The sequence below is a fragment of the Boleophthalmus pectinirostris genome, unplaced genomic scaffold, assembly GCF_026225935.1.
Source record: "Boleophthalmus pectinirostris isolate CB_2022bp ecotype Guang Dong unplaced genomic scaffold, ASM2622593v1 HiC_scaffold_5, whole genome shotgun sequence".
NCBI lineage: Eukaryota > Metazoa > Chordata > Actinopteri > Gobiiformes > Gobiidae > Boleophthalmus > Boleophthalmus pectinirostris.
The window spans coordinates 37,467,170-37,485,527 of record NW_026571404.1 but is presented as its reverse complement, the minus strand read 5'-3'; the positions used below and the strand labels follow the sequence as shown (position 1 = coordinate 37,485,527).

The 18,358-nt window shown below is 42.1% G+C and overlaps 2 protein-coding genes across 2 annotated transcripts; both read right to left on the bottom strand.

Moving 5' to 3' along the window:
• Positions 1–7,991: 7,991 nt before the first annotated feature.
• LOC129411626 (SUN domain-containing protein 3-like) lies at positions 7,992–10,396 on the bottom strand. Its single transcript, XM_055163010.1, has 3 exons — positions 10,355–10,396; positions 9,785–10,062; positions 7,992–9,435 (listed from the first exon to the last, which is right to left on the bottom strand). The coding sequence occupies exons 1-3, from the start codon at positions 10,380–10,382 to the stop codon at positions 9,190–9,192; spliced, it is 552 nt and encodes a 183-aa protein (XP_055018985.1). The 5' UTR covers positions 10,383–10,396; the 3' UTR covers positions 7,992–9,189.
• Positions 10,397–16,682: 6,286 nt separating this feature from the next.
• LOC129411512 (SUN domain-containing protein 3-like) lies at positions 16,683–18,345 on the bottom strand. Its single transcript, XM_055162461.1, has 4 exons — positions 18,159–18,345; positions 17,851–18,078; positions 17,280–17,557; positions 16,683–16,928 (listed from the first exon to the last, which is right to left on the bottom strand). The coding sequence occupies exons 1-4, from the start codon at positions 18,343–18,345 to the stop codon at positions 16,683–16,685; spliced, it is 939 nt and encodes a 312-aa protein (XP_055018436.1).
• Positions 18,346–18,358: the final 13 nt, after the last annotated feature.

Below are 18,358 nucleotides of genomic sequence, written 5' to 3'. Positions count from 1 at the left end.
AAAAGAGCCAGACATACTGTAAGATCTTGTTTTCTTTTCACATTGGCTTCTTTGCTTTGACATGTCCTCCATTTCTGTCCCTAGGAAAACCAAATACAAATGTATTCTAAAAAAATCTAAAAAAAATCTAAAAATTGTTCACAACAAACTATTTACAGCATAATAATAATGTTTTTTTGTTTTGTTGTGTGCAATTGCTGGTTAAGTGATGCGCCACCCTTAACTGCAAGACTCCAAATCCTCTTCTGTGACTGAAACACAAACAGAAAGAGGATCAGTTCTTAAAATAAAAGGAGTACTTGTGTCTATGGGGAGGAGTAAACGGCCTCTGTGGCTCACTTGACCTTGTCCTGTCCTTCCAGTCCTTCTTGCGCTCCTCCAGGTAGTCCTCCATCTGCACCACCCAGTCCGGCCTAGGTCCAGGGAACAGGCGGGCAGTGTCCAGCTCCAGCAGCGGGAGAAGAGGGGCAGGGGCAGGAGAAGAGGAGGAAAGCTTCGGAAACTTCGCAGGGCGAGCGGGCTCGGCACAAGCTGGGCGCTTCCGAGACAGAGCACAGTGAGGATGCCTGAAACCAGAAAACATACCATCAGGGACAGGGATTATCTGAAGGCCCCTGACGGGCGTAGGGCGGACAGCAGCAGCGGCGGGCACAGGGCGGCGAGCAGCAGCGGCAGGCACAGGGCGGTGGGCGGCAGCAGCAGGAGCGGTGGGCACAGGGCGGCGGGCAGCAGCGGCGGGCACAGGGCAGCAGGCAGCAGCAGTGGCGGGCACAGAGCGGCGGCAGCAGCGGGCAGCGCGGCGGTGGTGGGCGTAGGGCGCACGGCAGCAGCGGACACAGGGCAGCGGGCTGCAGCAGCGGCAGCGGCCATACGGAGGCGGGCAGCACTGGTGTGCGTAGCAGCAGCAGCGGCAGCAGCAGGCACAGACCTAGGGGGTAACACAGGGTCATTAAACACAAAAGAAGAGGGCAGCACAGAAAAGCAGAGCTGAGGAGTAGGAGGAGGCATTGTGGAAGCAGGGGTCTGTAACGTTTGTGTGTCTGTGTGCTTGTGTGTTTGTGTGTTTGTGTGTTTGTGTGTGAGGACGTAGAGCAAGAGCCGGGGTCCTGTGCAGGACGTCTGGACGCCTGATGGATCACCGGGCCAAGGACCACACGGATCTGTGGAGAGGAACAGAATGCGTCAAACACTAGTGCTACCAGAGCTCACATCTTAAAATCAGAGCTGAGAACATAAAGAGTTCAATTAACACTCGACATGGGGCCATATTCAAATTTGGTGTTGCAATTATTATGGCAAAAATAACTGTGATTAATGATTACATCACGATAATTATTCAAGTTGCTGACAGTTAAAACACCTATATTTACATATTTAAATGACTGTACTTTGTTTTAAATAAAAATTATTAAAAGTATTCCTAATAAAGTATTAAAAGTAGTAGACTATATTATGATTAAATATGATTTTAAGCTCCTTTTTGTTTGTTGTATAGACAACTTCTAAGACCCCCCAACTGATTGGAGATCACTTAACCCAATCTAGGGACATACCCATTCATTTGGGGACTATTCAAGAAATGGTGCATCTTTAATTTAGCTCAACATATGCTTTCATTTGACATGTGGAACTTGTCATGTAAGTTATATCATTTATATTGTCAACCTGTGAAACGTAACAATGCTAAAAAGCACAAGGAAATTCTATTGAAAATTCAAGACTTGTCAGTATACTTAGTAGGATTTGGGATCTAAATTCTGGGTATGGGCGGATTTTAATGGAACAATACAGTGGACTGTAGGCGAGGTGGTGTGTAGTCTTATTTTGTCAGAGTCCAAGAAAATCAGGTGTATCTTTAAAAAAGAATTTTAGCCTGAACCATTTGGGGAAAGGCCTGCATGCTTAACTACAATGTTCCAATAAAAGCAGCAGGAGTCCTCCTCTAGTACCTCAATACATGTTTTATTTGCTAAAGTTGCTTTTCTACATGTATCGTCTCACTATAGTCACCCTATTATTAGGCTCTAGTTGGAGTCAGTGGTCAGTTAAGTGACCACTGGAACCTAACTCACTTTAGGTGGAGTTATTGGAAAAACCATGACACCTACAGCAGATATTTAGGAGATTAGCAACACAAGAGCTCACATTTCTTGGAATAAATATACCATAAACATGACCTAGACATTGATAAAGGGGCATTTGCTGAGCTAATGATTGCTTTTTCAGTAACATGATGAAAACACAGAAGGACTATGAACCAGGAAAGTGACAAACCTCACGTGTTCCTCAGAAACGTCTCGTAGTCCGATGCAGAAGGTTGTCAGTCAAAGTCTGGGTGAAATTCTGTCGGACTTGTGCCTCTTCTATTCAGAAATCGTCGATTCAAGTTCTCAGATACAAGTTTTCGATCTCAGCCAAGGTTTGCAAAGTTTGCAAGAGAGCGCGCATCACTCAAAAGATGCACTTAGCAACAGCGTGCGTGCGTGCGCGCCGACGGCACAACGCTTACGTACAACAACGCTTACGTACAACTTATGCACAACGCTTACGTACAACGCTTACGCACGCTAAAGTCACAGTGTATGTTCAAACTTAAAACTTCTAACAATAAATGTAGTGAATCCACATGGAACATTTGAACTATGCGCAAAGTACTAAATACAACACTAGATAGATAAGTTCTAAATACGTTAGCTAGATGGCTACTTTAGCAAAGCTAAGCTAAGGCGCTCTGCTCCCATTCCTCCTGTCCCACTGTCACTGCGCTGCTCTCTGCAGAGCCGCTCTTCTGTCTGGGTCATGTCAGTCGATCGCACCAATACTTCGTGCCAAATGAGCATTTAAAACTGTAATCGAGCAGCAGAAAGAAGGTTTGGAGTGAGCGAGAAACTTGTGAGGGACTGGCTAAAGACAGCTTCACAGTAACCGGGAGGATGCGCCATGCGCAACTTTCCTGGAAGTCATTGGATGGATAAAGTCTGAACTTCACTGACAACCGAAACCATCCTGTCAGGATTCAGAAAGGCTGGAATAATTCTAACTGGAACTGATGCTGAGTCTGAAGGCAGCTACACAGAAGAGGAAGCGGCGCTCTGTTTACCCATGGATCTATTAAAATAATTTCCTCTGGACTTTGTTGCTCAGATGTGACACCGAGGGTGAAAAATTCAGTGGATTTAGGTAAATGTGTGATGTTATGTTGTTTAATGTACTTCAATAATTTAATACTATTAATATAAAAACTTACCTGTACTATATTTATTTTTATCACTCTGACTATTTTCCTCTCCTCACCCTCTTTTCCCACTGTTTGTTTTTCCCTTATCCATGGAGAAGGTGCAAGAGTATAGCTTTCTTTCTAACTTTTACTTCATGCTTTCTCCATGGATGATATTGCTTTGTCTGGAATGTTCCAAAGTATGGTATTAAGCCTTTCTGTCTTCATGGAAACAGGTCAGATTTGGGGAGAGGCAACCCCGTTCACAGTCAAAACCACCTGAAATATAATAAATGTAAATGTAAAGCAATGACATCTCCATAGAAACAAGCAGGTGACAGACCCCCAATCAAAAAGTTACACAGTGCACCTTTAAGGTCACTGATGGATGCAGGATTTGTGGCACTTGTTTAAATAAAACACAAAATTGAATTATCAGTTTGTGATTTTTTTGGTGCAGATTGTTCTGTAATGTATGTATTTTAAATTTGATTTATTAATATCTTAAATGTGTGCTGTTCTTTACGAGCACGACTCACTTCTCAAACTTGATAGTACTCTTTATAGTTAATAGTACTCTTGTCATTCCTGCTTTACTCTGCTACTGGTGGGGGTAGGTTACTTCTGTTGCCTCAGATGCCCTGGAGTAGACTGACTGGAATGAGACAGTTCATCTTAATCTGCACCTCCAGCACATTTCACTCATGTTGACACTTGTGTGACATTAAAAATGTGTTTTATTGAAAGAGAACATTGAGCAGCCTAATGCCTAAAGCTACCATCTACAAGTTTATTTGATTTTTTTCACCAGTAGATGTTCTCCCTCCCTTCACCTGACCCCTCTCCTGCCCTGTCCATTGGAGCTGGAACTGAACCACCAACTCATCATATTCTTTCTTTTCTGTTTGCTTGTAAACACACATGTTAAGATGATATAAAAGTGTGTCAGTGGGAGAAAGGTCGAGTCACATCATTCTTCTATAAATCCCACTGTCACGTCCTGCTCCTCTGTGCACTCACATTTACATGTGCTTGGCCTGCTTTCTCTCTGCTTTAAACTTTATATTTGTGTTCTTGGAAAGTGTTTGGAGCTTCCTCACAGCTGGGCTTCATCTTCTCAAACATCTGGACGCACATGTGTCCTCCTCCACATGTGGGTTAGATATTCCAGCTCAGATCTGAAGCTTTGTGTCAGAAAGAGTCAAAGACGAGCTGTATTTTGTCACTCAGGACTGAACACTGGACTTTTATCTTTAGATTAAAACCTCATGTCTTAAAGTCTGTGCTATAATTCTGTCACATGATCATTTTCCATTGCTATTGTATTATACTTTATTTATTTATTTTGTGTAAATTATAAATTTGAAAGCTTTTCAAATTTTAACATTATAATGGTGATTTGTGGTTTTAGGGATTCTAGTATCAAAGATCAGCACCGATACTGAAAAAATGTGTTCAAATATCCAGTTATCCAGTTTGGTCATATAAATATGTAATAAAACTATATTTATTGGTCGCAGTTGGCCCAAAAAGTCTCAATGTTGAACTGAAAAAGGATCGGTGCATCCCTCGTGACAGTAAGCCCTGTTATGTAAAAAGGTCTTTTTACAGTTTATATAACAGTTTATAATTATTATAATGATTCTCCTTCAGAAACCTACCTGAAGTTGTGTATTGTTTCATTTTTACTCAGTGATCTGAACTGTAACTACCACAGAAGTTCTAGGTCATCATTAGTACATTTACTTTTTATCTGATGTTGGCGGCTGAGCCCTTTTGAATCTTATTCTCTCTTTTTTAACCACATTTTATCCACACATTTGCTGAACAGTATTTTTAAATAGACAAATCAAAAGACAAAGCCTAAATTGTACATTAAATATATTTATGGTGTTCTTTCAGAAGCTGACAGGGGGCGCTCTCATCATGTCCTCTGCTGCAGTGAACCGATCCATCAAACAGGAGAAGAAAGGAAGCTTCATCAAGGTATTTACCCACACATTTACAAACACAGTTGTATTCGAATCATCTAATCATCTAAATGCAGTGATTTTGACGTGTGTGAATTCTTACTGATCAATGAATGTGCCTCCAGGAGCATGAACATTAGAAAAGACTCAAATCTGAACTTATAAACTCACCTCATGCATTTCTGCACTAGAAGTAAAACTACAGGTACAACAAGATTCTTTTGATAAAAAATCTGAAAATTCTTTGCAGAGGACATTCTGTTGTCTAAATAATTTGCTGCCTTTGTGATTTGATAATTGATGTATGGTTCAGCCCTACAGTGAGCAGATTCTGGAGTTTTTGCTCAGACATTCTTGATTCGTCGGTCGAGCTCTCAGCAGAGGCAGGTGCTGTGTGTGAGGATGGACTCCAACTCAAATCCTGTCCAAGACTTCGCTGTGAAAGAAAGCCAGTACTGTGAGTAAACAAGGACTAAACCAGGACTAAACCAGGGACTAAACCAGGACTACTCCAGGACTACTCCAGGACTAAACCAGGGCTAAACCAGGGCTAAACCAGGGACTAAACCAGGACTACTCCAGGACTACTCCAGGACTACTCCAGGACTAAACCAGGGACTAAACCAGGACTACTCCAGGACTACTCCAGGACTCAACCAGGGACTAAACCAGGACTACTCCAGGACTAAACCAGGGCTAAACCAGGGACTAAACCAGGACTACTCCAGGACTAAACCAGCTCTACTCCAGGCCTGAACCAGGGACTAAACCAGGACTACTCCAGGACTACTCCAGGACTAAACCAGGGCTAAACCAGGGCTAAACCAGGGACTAAACCAGGACTACTCCAGGACTACTCCAGGACTAAACCAGGGACTAAACCAGGACTACTCCAGGACTACTCCAGGACTAAACCAGGGACTAAACCAGGACTACTCCAGGACTACTCCAGGACTAAACCAGGGACTAAACCAGGACTACTCCAGGACTAAACCAGGGCTAAACCAGGGACTAAACCAGGACTACTCCAGGACTAAACCAGGGCTAAACCAGGATTAAACCAGCACTAACCCAGGTCCTAAACTAGGGCTAAACCAGGGAGTACACCAAGACTAAACCGGGACTAAACCAGGGCTAAAACAGGCTGGCTCAGTGAGGGAATTCTTGAGGTTCTGAGATTTCACATGAGGTCTGTCCATACAGTGAGAATAAACTTAGATGTGTCTCATGGGATTCAACTTCCTGTTTGTAGGCGACATTCAGGACTTTTGACCACTGGCGCAATGGTGCCAATCTTTCATCACTCTGAAGCCCGTGGATCACAGTACCTTTTTTAAAACTGTAAGAGCACAGACTACATGCCAGACCATTTGGATTTCAGTGTCTTGCTCAATGACTTATGGATTGGTTAGAGCTTGCATCCAAACTACTGGTTATGAAACAATTGGTGTACATATGTGCAAACTAACGTATTTGCATTTGTTGATACCCAAATATCTCTCCTCTATTAGAGAGCTATTAGAGGAGAGAGGCGGAGTCTGGGGAAGTTTTAGCCGTGAGTCAGTGTCAGAACAAACAGAGTCGTAGAGCGAGGACGGAGAGATAGACAGACAGAGAGAGGAAGAGAGGAAGAGAGACGGAGCCCAGTGAGGTTCAAACATGTGAGTACTACTCCTGTGTACTGTCAAGCTTTATGGGGAAGAGTAACTGTGTGGACAGGGAGTGGTATTTGAAGTATTCTGAAGTATTGTAAGGTTACCATTTTTAGTTGCTGACTAAAGTTTTGATTGTGAGCTTTGCATTTTGTTGCATAGTTTTAGCAAATTCTTAACGAGGTTGTCTAGTAGCTTTGTGGAGTGTCACATCTGCTGGAGCTGGACGCTGCCCACCTGTTCCCTGGACCTAGGCCGGACTGGGTGGTGCAGATGGAGGACTACCTAGAGGAGCGCAAGAAGGACTGGAAGGACAGGACAAGGTCAAGTGAGCCACAGAGGCCGTTTACTCCTCCCCATAGACAATCAAAGGTCTCACAGTAATATCGTGGACTGTCACTATATATCGAATCATAAGCTTCTCTGATTAAATGCATGGCTTTGTTGCAGGAACAGTTAAAATAAACAGAGGAAACAACATAGACCATGATCCTTTGTTCAGTTTCAGAGCAGACAGTATGAAGTATGACATGTTAGAAAGAAAGCGAGCAAAGGATCATGGTCTGTGTAGTTCCCTCTGTTTTTAGGTAAATTGCTGCACTATAACAATTCATTTAAGCAGAGAGATTTGTAATTCGATATATTGTGATGGCCCAAGGTATTATTGTGAGACTTTTGACGATACGATATCACGATGTTTGAGTTATTGTTACATCACTATAAAATGGATGTCGTGAGAGCAGGCTACATACAGTTCCTTTAACATACGCATTTGTCTCATAGTTAGAAGTACAAGTTGTTTATTTAGTTGGTTTATTTGTGAAAGACGACTTTAAATACTACTTTGCAATTGCTGCACTTGCTTTGTGTGAAATAGTGGACACTGTTGGATCCTGTCTGTATGCAGAGGTGTAGGATCTTGAACTCAGAGACTTGACTTATTACCTGGTCCCAGAAGGGCTGACCAGGTTTTTTATTCACCCTGTGTGTCTGTATGTGTCTGTCCACGCGCGATAATTCCGCCATTTATGGACCGATTGTCACCAAATTTGGTACATGGGTCAAGCCCCCGTGCCCGATGCCGCAAAAAAAAAAAAAAAAAAACGTTTGGTGACAATCTGAGGTCATTTGAGGTCACACCGGTCAGTTGAAAGGTCATGCCATTATGAAGGTTCAGCAATTTCAGCAATTTCTGAACCATCTGCGGCCTAAAATATTCACCCAGTCATCACACAAGTTGGCACACACATAACCGGAGTACACTGGATGTGTACCCGGTTCTATTATGTCTAAATGTTCTATTATCCTCAATCAAAATAATGGTTGACTTTTAAATACTTGTTATCAAGATTCTGTATGTGTAACAGACATAGAATCAGTGCAGTTTACTTTGGCCTTCATGTAAATCTGTGAGTGCACTAGAGTTCTTTGACAATATTTTTTACTTAACAGAGAAACTAAGACAAACAATATTTAATTTAATGGTTTTTATTTTCCAGTTTTCAGATGCGGTAGTTCCAGTCTTCAGGTTTATCTTTCCCTTTTCCGTAGTCTATAGTATACAAGTCTATACCAGATCTAAACCTGGTCTAAAACTGACCCATTAACCTCCAGAGCGACAGTGGAGAGGAAAAACTCCCTTTGAGGAAGAAACCTCTGGCAGATCCAGGCCACAGGAGGGCGCCTCTGCCTCAGCGTGATTGGGTCAGGGCTACAAGAACTAAACCATGTCTAAACCAAGGACTAAACTAGGTCTAAACGAAGACTAAACCAGGTCTGAACCAGGTCTAACACCAGATCCAAACCTGGTCTATAGGCTGCTGGAACTAAACCACATCAAATCCAATCTCAGATTAACTGATCCAACGTTGGCCTCCTGTGCGTCTCCTGGGGGGTGAAAGGTCACCATCATGGTTGCTGTGGAAGACTCAGGGGAGAGGATAGACAGAACAGCCCTCATATACACGTGGGTTTAACCGGAGCCTACTGTTCTTTTGACAAATTTGGAAACATTTACACTCATATCTACTGAGATATAAACTTCAGTAGACAGTGTAAGTTACACTATTCCTGTTGGAGATTTAGCCGTACGACGCTACAGTAACAGTGGCACCAAAAACCCCTGTGTATTTCTTTGGTTCACCTGTCGTTACTGTCGTCCTTTAAACCTCAAATTGCCCAAGAAATGTCATTTAGACAAACTTCCAATTTCTTTCTACAGATTCCAACTGGTCGGGAGGAAGTTTCAATACTCATCATGCTGATTTTGAGACAAACAGTGGATCTCCTGACCTCTTTCCACAAAGCCAACCGGTCCACTCTGTTCAAGATCAGTTCTGATAAAGTATTATCAATGACACTGTCCTTGTTGAGGGGGCGTGACTTGGCCGACAGGGGGCGCAGGTGTTCCGTGCACCTTAAAATTGTACAGACAGGTGTATTCCGTGTTGCCCCAGTTGGACTCCACCTGCAGTCGTACATGTTTAAAAGATACACCTTTCCGTCCTGAAATCGCAAACGTTTGGAAACCCGGTTCCCCCGTGTCGTAGAAAAATCGTCCGAGTAGTTGCTCCGTTCCATCCAACGTCATCTTCCCCTAAAAAAAGAAGAAAATCAGATGTTTAGTTTAATGTGTGGATTAAATAAGGACATCAGGACTTAAACAGATTTAAGGTTCAAGATAAAATTGATCTTAAACAATTTGGAATGAAGGAACTGAAACAGGAGGACCAAATGAAGTTCAACTAATATTAACTAGGATACAAAAACAGTTAACCCTGGAGTTTCGATCAGTCAGTTTTCAGTTTCAGTCATATTTTGGTCTTTTTTTCAATTCTTCTGGACGTGTTTAGAAATACAGTATCCATCTATCTACTTCCACTTTTCCAAATTACAAATACCAGCTTCAATAAAACAAAATAAATAGAACAGAACCCATGACTTACGTAGACAGCGAAGTGCTTGGGTGCCGATGTGGTCTCCCCGGTTGGCGATTGGGTCTTGGTGATGTGCCCCAGTGTCACGTGGGTAATTTGGATGTTCTGGGCCAGTTGGATGTGAAGGTGTCCTTTGTCTCCAGCGAAGGGCCAGCAGTAGCCGGGGATCAGGGGGGAATCAGGGCGCAGCACAAAGAGATGTTTGGAGCACAACAGCCACTGGATCATCTCCAATACACCGTGTCGAAAGTAGGTGGGGCTAGAGCGAGATCGGAGAACTGTGGCCTCTGTGGGGAAAATGAGACAAAGATCCATTTTTGGATTTAGTCAGCGAGTCAAACCATTTCTTCTACTGTACACTGAGACTTTTAAAATACATTTGAAGTCACCACATTTTTCACTTCATGAAATATACTTGCATGTATTTATTTTTGTTGTGTAGTTTCTTAAAGGACAAGGTTTATGTTTGTGTTCATTTGTTTATAAAATGTACTATAGAAATCAAATGGATGAAACAGAGCCAGTAGCCGTCAGGTGTAGTGTAATTAAAGACATGTTTGTAAGAGGTTTGATACTTACGCTGTGACAGAAGAGCGTAGTTTACCATCAGTGGAGCATCTCCTGCTGCTAGTACTGCTCTGTGCCCTCTTATGCACCTCCTACACCTCCTACACCTCCTACACGTCCTACATCTCCTGCTGCTAGTACTGCTCTGTCCCCTCCTAGTGCACCTCCTGCACCTCCTGCATCTCCTGCACCTCCTACACCTCCTACATCTCCTGCACCTCCTGCTTCTCTCTGGTACACTGAAAACAAGAAAAACATGGGTTACACGCTTTTCAAGTTGAATTATTTAAATGAAAAGTATTTTGGACATGTTACTTACCATCTTCCTGCAGTGTATAAATAAACAAGATGGCTCCAAGCAGGATGAACAACACCATGCCCAAAACCTCAAACTGGGCTTGGGTGGGCAGGTAGTTGGGCTTTGGCTGTTTGGTTGAATTAGTTCGAGAAGGCAGTGGCAGTGGCAGTAGGCAGTGGCAGTGGCAGTGGCACAAAGTGATGCTTTTCATCATCACGCTGTCTCTGCCTTCGTCGCTTGAAGACTCTGCAAACAAGAAAACATTTGGAATGAGTCATTTTGTAGAAATGTAAAAGTAAAAGTAGAGTTCAGTGTCATTTGGGATTCTAGGGACTGAGTTACTTAAGTAAAAGTACAGTTACTTAGTTAAAGCTGTACTCAGTCACAAGTCCAAGTGTAGTACAGTCCAGTATGAGCTTAAAGATCCTATATTACACAAAACTGACTCTTGTGAGCTTTTAGTCACAATTATCCCCCAAAATCTACTTAACCACAGAAATATTAGTATTTTACTTTTCACCGCTGGTCCCAGTGTGGTCCCATTGTTACCACAGCCCTGTACTCTGCTATTGAAATGAAGCTCTTTTTATATCACAGAACTCAAACTTACTTGAAGAGTCTTTCCTTGTAGCTGATGACGGATTTGTCCTGTGGTCCATAATAACCCTTTTCCTGAAGACGGACACTGCGCCTTAATTCTGGACAAAAATCACAAAAGTACAAATAATCAGTTAATCAAATGTCCTAACATGCATCAAGGCTTGCCCAAGATCTCACAATCGGATCGAAATCACAATTTGAGTTGGTGCAATTATTTAGTCATTTCGACTTTTACAAACATATCCTGAAATGTTCCTGTGTGTCACATGTCCTCTTTGTGTCTCTACAGGGTCTTATTCTGTGTAAAAGCTGCTCACACTGTAGTTAAGAGCTCTACAAACATGTTCTGAAATCCATGGGCTCTTTGTATTAGTTTGTCAGTTCAGATCTCTCCCATGTGAATGTGCCTGGATTTGTTTCTATGTTCACACAGAACAGAATCCTACTTTTTAAACATATATTGCAAATCTGATCACAGTTGCAGTACTTTCTGTACAGCGTACATACAACACAATGCAAAGTGACTGCATTTTGGTTGAGACGCAAAACATATTGTAACTTTTCAAACTTGAAATTTCAATGTACTGACCAGAAAAATGTGTATTGTGTGAAATTAAATCTGTAGTTCACCAAAAAACATCAAATCTGGAACAAAACCAGTGTTGCATTTCAACGTTTTCCACACAGAGTTGAGATCCTGGCTTGAACTTACCTGGGGTTGAACGTTCCATTTCTGTCGTGTTTTTCTCTCGTAGAACTAAAACTGAAAGTGTTGTTGGAAGAATTTGTCGAAATCTCCTGCTTCTCACTCTCTGGAAACAAACACGTCTTACTTGTACGAAAACCTGTACAGAAGTGAGGGGCTTTGTAGTCTATTATCTGTGATGTCATAAAGTGAGATGACATCGTCATGGCAACCGGAACTATGGCAGCTGAGCCGCCAGAATTTGAAAAACAACACAAGAATAAGTTCTATATGGAATTGTACAGATTAAAACACAGACTGTGTGCATTGGTAATTGTAATATTGGTGTGTTAATGTAATGTGTGTAAAAATGATGCAGTGATAGCACGTGCAGTTTGTCCACAACAGTGTGTGCTTTCATGTACCTGCGTGTATCACAGGACAGGTTCAACTTTTTAAACATCCTACCTGTCCATCACTTCAGCACGCTGCTCCTCACCTTTTCACGCTCTCTCTCTGCTCCCTGCATGTAGAGCACTTCGGCTCAGTTGCGTTGATTTGAAGGGCAATACAAAACGTGAAGCAAAAACTCATCTAAATGAAATCTCCAGTGTGGGCACAGCAGGTCTACAGCACAGAGCAGACCTACTGCAACATGTGGACTGGTTTGACTCATAAACGCCAAATAAATCTATTTGTCACGATGTGCGTTTGGTAAATGTGCAGAGGCTAAATCCCACTGTCAAACCAATAAGATAATGCAACTCCAGTTAGGAATTTGAAAAAAACAGGTTTCTAAAACCTGCCTACTTTCTTCACTTTGAAGCAGTTTAGTGTAAAGTGCCAGTGCAAGTGGAATTAAAGAAGGGCTTCTCAAACTGTGGGTGAAGGTCTAAAATCTGATCAAATGGGGTTAGATTTATAAAATGATTTATAAACTTTAAAATGGGGCTCGTTTACGTGAGAGCTTTAATTTCAATAAAAAATATTTTAATTGAATATAATTCGGAATAAAAAACGATTCCGCTTTAAAAAGACCAGGTAAACACTTAATCAGAATCAGAACCCTTCCCAAAAAAAAAAAAAACTTCTCTGGTTCTATGTGATCCACATAAATGACCCTATTGACCAAGTAAAAGGCGATTGTAGTTGAAAAGCGACAAGTTTGCAGGTCTGTAACATAGAAATATATCAGGTCTAAACCAAGTCTAAACCAGGAATAAACTAGGGTTAAAAGAGAAATATATCAGGTCTAAACAATGTCTAAACTCGGACCAAACCAGGACTATATCAGGTCTATTTCAGGTCTAAACCAGGTCCAAACCAGAGGAGCATAAATTGCATTTGCTTAGCCAAAATCCATAATAATAATAATGCATCAGTTTTATACAGCACTTTTCTGGACACTCAAAGACGCTTTACAGAGCATTATTCAGTCTCTCCAGACCCAGTGGTGGTAAACTACTATTGTAGCCACTGCTGCCCTGGGGCAGACTGATGGAAGTGAGGCTGCCAGTCTGCGCCATCAGTCCCTCCGACCACCACCATCACTCACACAGACACACCACTTTCATGCGAGGCAATGAGGGTGAAGTGCCTTGCCTAAGGACACAATGACATTTTTTTTTACGACTGGCGCCCCCCTGTGGCTCCTGATTTTCCCAGTGTCTCTCATCCAAGTACTGACCAGACCCGGTCCTGCTGAGCTTCTGAGATCTGATAGGATCAGGCTTTGACAAACTAGTATAGCCAGAAGACTGCACTTCTGTATTTTGTCTCAGATTATACACAGAATGGACAGTGCTACACATTTTTTTCACTATTTTATTTATACCTACCATCCCAACCCGGGTGTGTCCCAGTTTTTAATCTTGAAAATCTGGTCACCCTACCTGGAATGTTCCTCAATATGATTTTAAACCTGTAGCTCACATTTCTTCACTAGCTGTTGTCTATTCTCGAAGGGATCTGTTTGTTTTAATCAGGCCTCTGTAAACAGCTCAGGGGTCCTTAGCACCATGGTAACACTGTTACTGTTAGACCCCATCCACACTAGTAGAGCCCATTGAAAACGGCTCCAGAGACGGAACGATCTGGTGCCACCAGCTCCCTCGAATTCATCTGAGTACATTCATCTGGTTCTATGCACCACAAAGTAATTCACCGCCAAAACGCTAAGAGGCTAGAATATGTGTCCATTCATATAAACGTGTGTCTGTGTGCACGACCTGCAGATGTATAATCTCTGAAAAGTTTCACATGAACCATCTCCAACGCGACAGAAACACAGAACAGACTCACCATCAACAGAACACCCCTCTGTCACAGAAAGAACACTCATATTCCACTGAGTCGGGTCCTTTGGTCTGACAGAAGCTGAACCACATCAGCGCATAATAGTGAGCTGTTTTTTTGAGCTTAGTTTATGCAAATTAGCCATGTGGTTTTAAGTTTTGTTTCTGTAAAACGTAAACAAACATGCTCAAAGCTGTGTGGATAAGAAAGGATTGCGGACACAGAAGCGAGTCAGTCCTCACTCTGAGCCAACATGCTCGTCTTAAAATCCAGTTTTACACTAAGTAACAACTGAACCTGGTCGTCGGTCTATGAAAAGAAAACTGTTTTTACACTCACCATCTCCCTCAGTTCAAAATCAGCTGCTGCAATTTCAGACTTCCTTGTTTTTACCGCTCACGTGACATCGGGACGCTGTGACGACGTGACTCCAGCCTATCATGTGACTAGCGTTTCAGGCAGTTTTGCGTTACCGTGTGGACGAGGAAGATTTTGATTACGGACACAGAAACGACATGTCTGGACGCAGATAATTTCCGATACGGCGGTACGATGATACAGTGATACGTGGATTCGTTTCAGTGTAAATGTAGATTAGTAAATTAGTTGTTTAATTGTTTCTTTAATTGCTTTGTAATGTTCTGATGCCAATTAACTTTATGCACTGGATTAATTTAATTAATTTACCTGATTGTTGATGTAAAGTGTTTAACTGTTATTCATAGACTGATTATATGTGTGTGTAACTTCAGTTAGTAAAATGATTCAAATGTTCCTCTAGATTACCAGACAAAAGGATAGTACAGATAAACACATAGTTCAGATGAAAGGATAGTTCAGATGAAATCAAACCACAGATTAAGAAATTGAAGACAGGACATTAAAGCTCCAAAATATGTTCTGGTTCTGTTTCTACTCTCTGACCGGAGTATTTATTGTCTGGATGAAGTGTCCCAGTACACATTCTACAGTCGTCCTAACTATGTCCAACACCAACACTAAACTGACACACTGTGGAATATTTTAGACATAACAAATGGTGCATCCAACCTTGCATCTTGTAAAACTAATATATGTATATATAAAATATATATATTTACAGTAAGAATCAAAAGCTAAATTTGTACTGGTAATTTGGTAATTTCGCTGTTTATGTTTGGGGATTTGGCAAAACGAGGACTCACTATTTTATTCCTTGCTTTGGTTCCTCTTTTGGTGACTGAGTCTGTAAGTGTCAAAAGCTTCAAAAGCTTCATGTTCATGTTGTGTAATCCTTCAGTCGTCCAGATACAGTCAGTTTATGCAGTCAGTTTCTCAGTGGAATATGAGTGTTCTCTCTGTGACAGAGGATGTGCTGCTGATGGGGAGTCTGTAAATGGTGGAAAAGGTTGGTGGTGCTTGAAGCTTTTAGTTGGCACCAACTTTGGGGGGAGGGGAGCGTGGGAGGGGAGGGGCAAACAAGCGAAGCAGCAAGCTCAGAATTAAATATATAGACATATACGATCTGTCCGAATCCAATTTGTGTTTAAAAAATATCTCCACATATTTAAAATATCAAGATATCGCCCCTTTTCTGAAATCTGTAAATTTTCCAATGTATTTTTGAAAATGTCGTCTATTAAATCACTTACTGGCAGAACCAGTAATGAAATTAACAGAGAAAGAAATGCACACAAGCTAGAATGACTTTTTTGAAAGTCTTTTTTTTTTTTTTTCATCTTTACTCAACTGAAACTTGATTCAATAAACAGACACAGAATCAGTGCAGTTTACTTTGGCCTTCATGTAAATCTGTGAGTGCACTAGAGTTCTTTGACAATATTTTTTACTTAACAGAGAAATTAAAACAAACAATATTTAATTTAATGGTTTTTATTTTCCAATTTTCAGATGCGGTAGTTCCAGTCTTCAGGTTTATCTTTCCCTTTTCCGTAGTCTATAGTATACAAGTCTATACCAGATCTAAACCTGGTCTAAAACTGACCCATTAACCTCCAGAGCGACAGTGGAGAGGAAAAACTCCCTTTGAGGAAGAAACCTCTGGCAGATCCAGGCCACAGGAGGGCGCCTCTGCCTCAGCGTGATTGGGTCAGGGCTACAAGAACTAAACCATGTCTAAACCAAGGACTAAACTAGGTCTAAACGAAGACTAAACCAGGTCTGAACCAGGTCTAACACCAGATCCAAACCTGGTCTATAGGCTGCTGGAACTAAACCACATCAAATCCAATCTCAGATTAACTGATCCAACGTTGGCCTCCTGTGCGTCTCCTGGGGGGTGAAAGGTCACCATCATGGTTGCTGTGGAAGACTCAGGGGAGAGGATAGACAGAACAGCCCTCATATACACATGGGTTTCAATACTCATCATGCTGATTTTGAGACAAACAGTGGATCTGCTGACCTCTTTCCACAAAGCCGACCGGTCCACTCTGTTCAAGATCAGTTCTGATAAAGTATTATCAATGACACTGTCCTTGTTGAGGGGGCGTGACTTGGCCGACAGGGGGCGCAGGTGTTCCGTGCACCTTAAAATTGTACAGACAGGTGTATTCCGTGTTGCCCCAGTTGGACTCCACCTGCAGTCGTACATGTTTAAAAGATACACCTTTCCCTCCTGAAATCGCAAACGTTTGGAAACCCGGTTCCCCCGTGTCGTAGAAAAATCGTCCGAGTAGTTGCTCCGTTCCATCCAACGTCATCTTCCCCTAAAAAAAAGAAGAAAATCAGATGTTTAGTTTAATGTGTGGATTAAATAAGGACATCAGGACTTAAACAGATTTTAGGTTCAAGATAAAATTGATCTTAAACAATTTGGAATGAAGGAGACTGAAACAGGAGGACCAAATGAAGTTCAACTAATATTAACTAGGATACAAAAACAGTTAACCCTGGAGTTTCGATCAGTCAGTTTTCAGTTTCAGTCATATTTTGGTCTTTTTTTCAATTCTTCTGGACGTGTTTAGAAATACAGTATCCATCTATCTACTTCCACTTTTCCAAATTACAAATACCAGCTTCAATAAAACAAAATAAATAGAACAGAACCCATGACTTACGTAGACAGCGAAGTGCTTGGGTGCCGATGTGGTCTCCCCGGTTGGCGATTGGGTCTTGGTGATGTGCCCCAGTGTCACGTGGGTAATTTGGATGTTCTGGGCCAGTTGGATGTGAAGGTGTCCTTTGTCTCCAGCGAAGGGCCAGCAGTAGCCGGGGATCAGGGGGGAATCAGGGCGCAGCACAAAGAGATGTTTGGAGCACAACAGCCACTGGATCATCTCCAATACACCGTGTCGAAAGTAGGTGGGGCTAGAGCGAGATCGGAGAACTGTGGCCTCTGTGGGGAAAATGAGACAAAGATCCATTTTTGGATTTAGTCAGCGAGTCAAACCATTTCTTCTACTGTACACTGAGACTTTTAAAAATACATTTGAAGTCACCACATTTTTCACTTCATGAAATATACTTGCATGTATTTATTTTTGTTGTGTAGTTTCTTAAAGGACAAGGTTTATGTTTGTGTTCATTTGTTTATAAAATGTACTATAGAAATCAAATGGATGAAACAGAGCCAGTAGCCGTCAGGTGTAGTGTAATTAAAGACATGTTTGTAAGAGGTTTGATACTTACGCTGTGACAGAAGAGCGTAGTTTACCATCAGTGGAGCATCTCCTGCTGCTAGTACTGCTCTGTGCCCTCTTAGTGCACCTCCTACACCTCCTACACCTCCTACACGTCCTACATCTCCTGCTGCTAGTACTGCTCTGTCCCCTCCTAGTGCACCTCCTGCACCTCCTGCATCTCCTGCACCTCCTGCACCTCCTACATCTCCTGCACCTCCTGCTTCTCTCTGAGACGCTGAATACAACAAAAACATGGGTTACACGCTTTTCAGGTAGAATCATTTAAATGAAAAGTATTTTGGACATGTTACTTACCATCTTCCAACAGTGAAAGTGCGACGGCTGCAAACAGGATGAACAACACCATGATCCAAAGCACTAACAGCTGGGCTTGGGTGGGCAGGTAGTTGGGCTTTGGCTGTTTGGTTGAATTAGTTCGAGAAGGCAGTGGCAGTGGCAGTAGGCAGTGGCAGTGGCAGTGGCACAAAGTGATGCTTTTCATCATCACGCTGTCT

Coding starts and splice junctions, on each gene's coding strand:
- LOC129411626 (XM_055163010.1), bottom strand. CDS start 10,382: ATGGTAAACTACGCTCTTCTGTCACAGC. Junction 10,063..10,354: donor CTACGCTCTTCTGTCACAGC/GTAAGTATCAAA, acceptor TTTTCCCCACAG/AGGCCACAGTTCTCCGATCT. Junction 9,436..9,784: donor CCAAGCACTTCGCTGTCTAC/GTAAGTCATGGG, acceptor TTCTTTTTTTAG/GGGAAGATGACGTTGGATGG.
- LOC129411512 (XM_055162461.1), bottom strand. CDS start 18,345: ATGAAAAGCATCACTTTGTGCCACTGCCACTGCCACTGCCTACTGCCA. Junction 18,079..18,158: donor ACTTTCACTGTTGGAAGATG/GTAAGTAACATG, acceptor TGTTGTATTCAG/CGTCTCAGAGAGAAGCAGGA. Junction 17,558..17,850: donor CTACGCTCTTCTGTCACAGC/GTAAGTATCAAA, acceptor TTTTCCCCACAG/AGGCCACAGTTCTCCGATCT.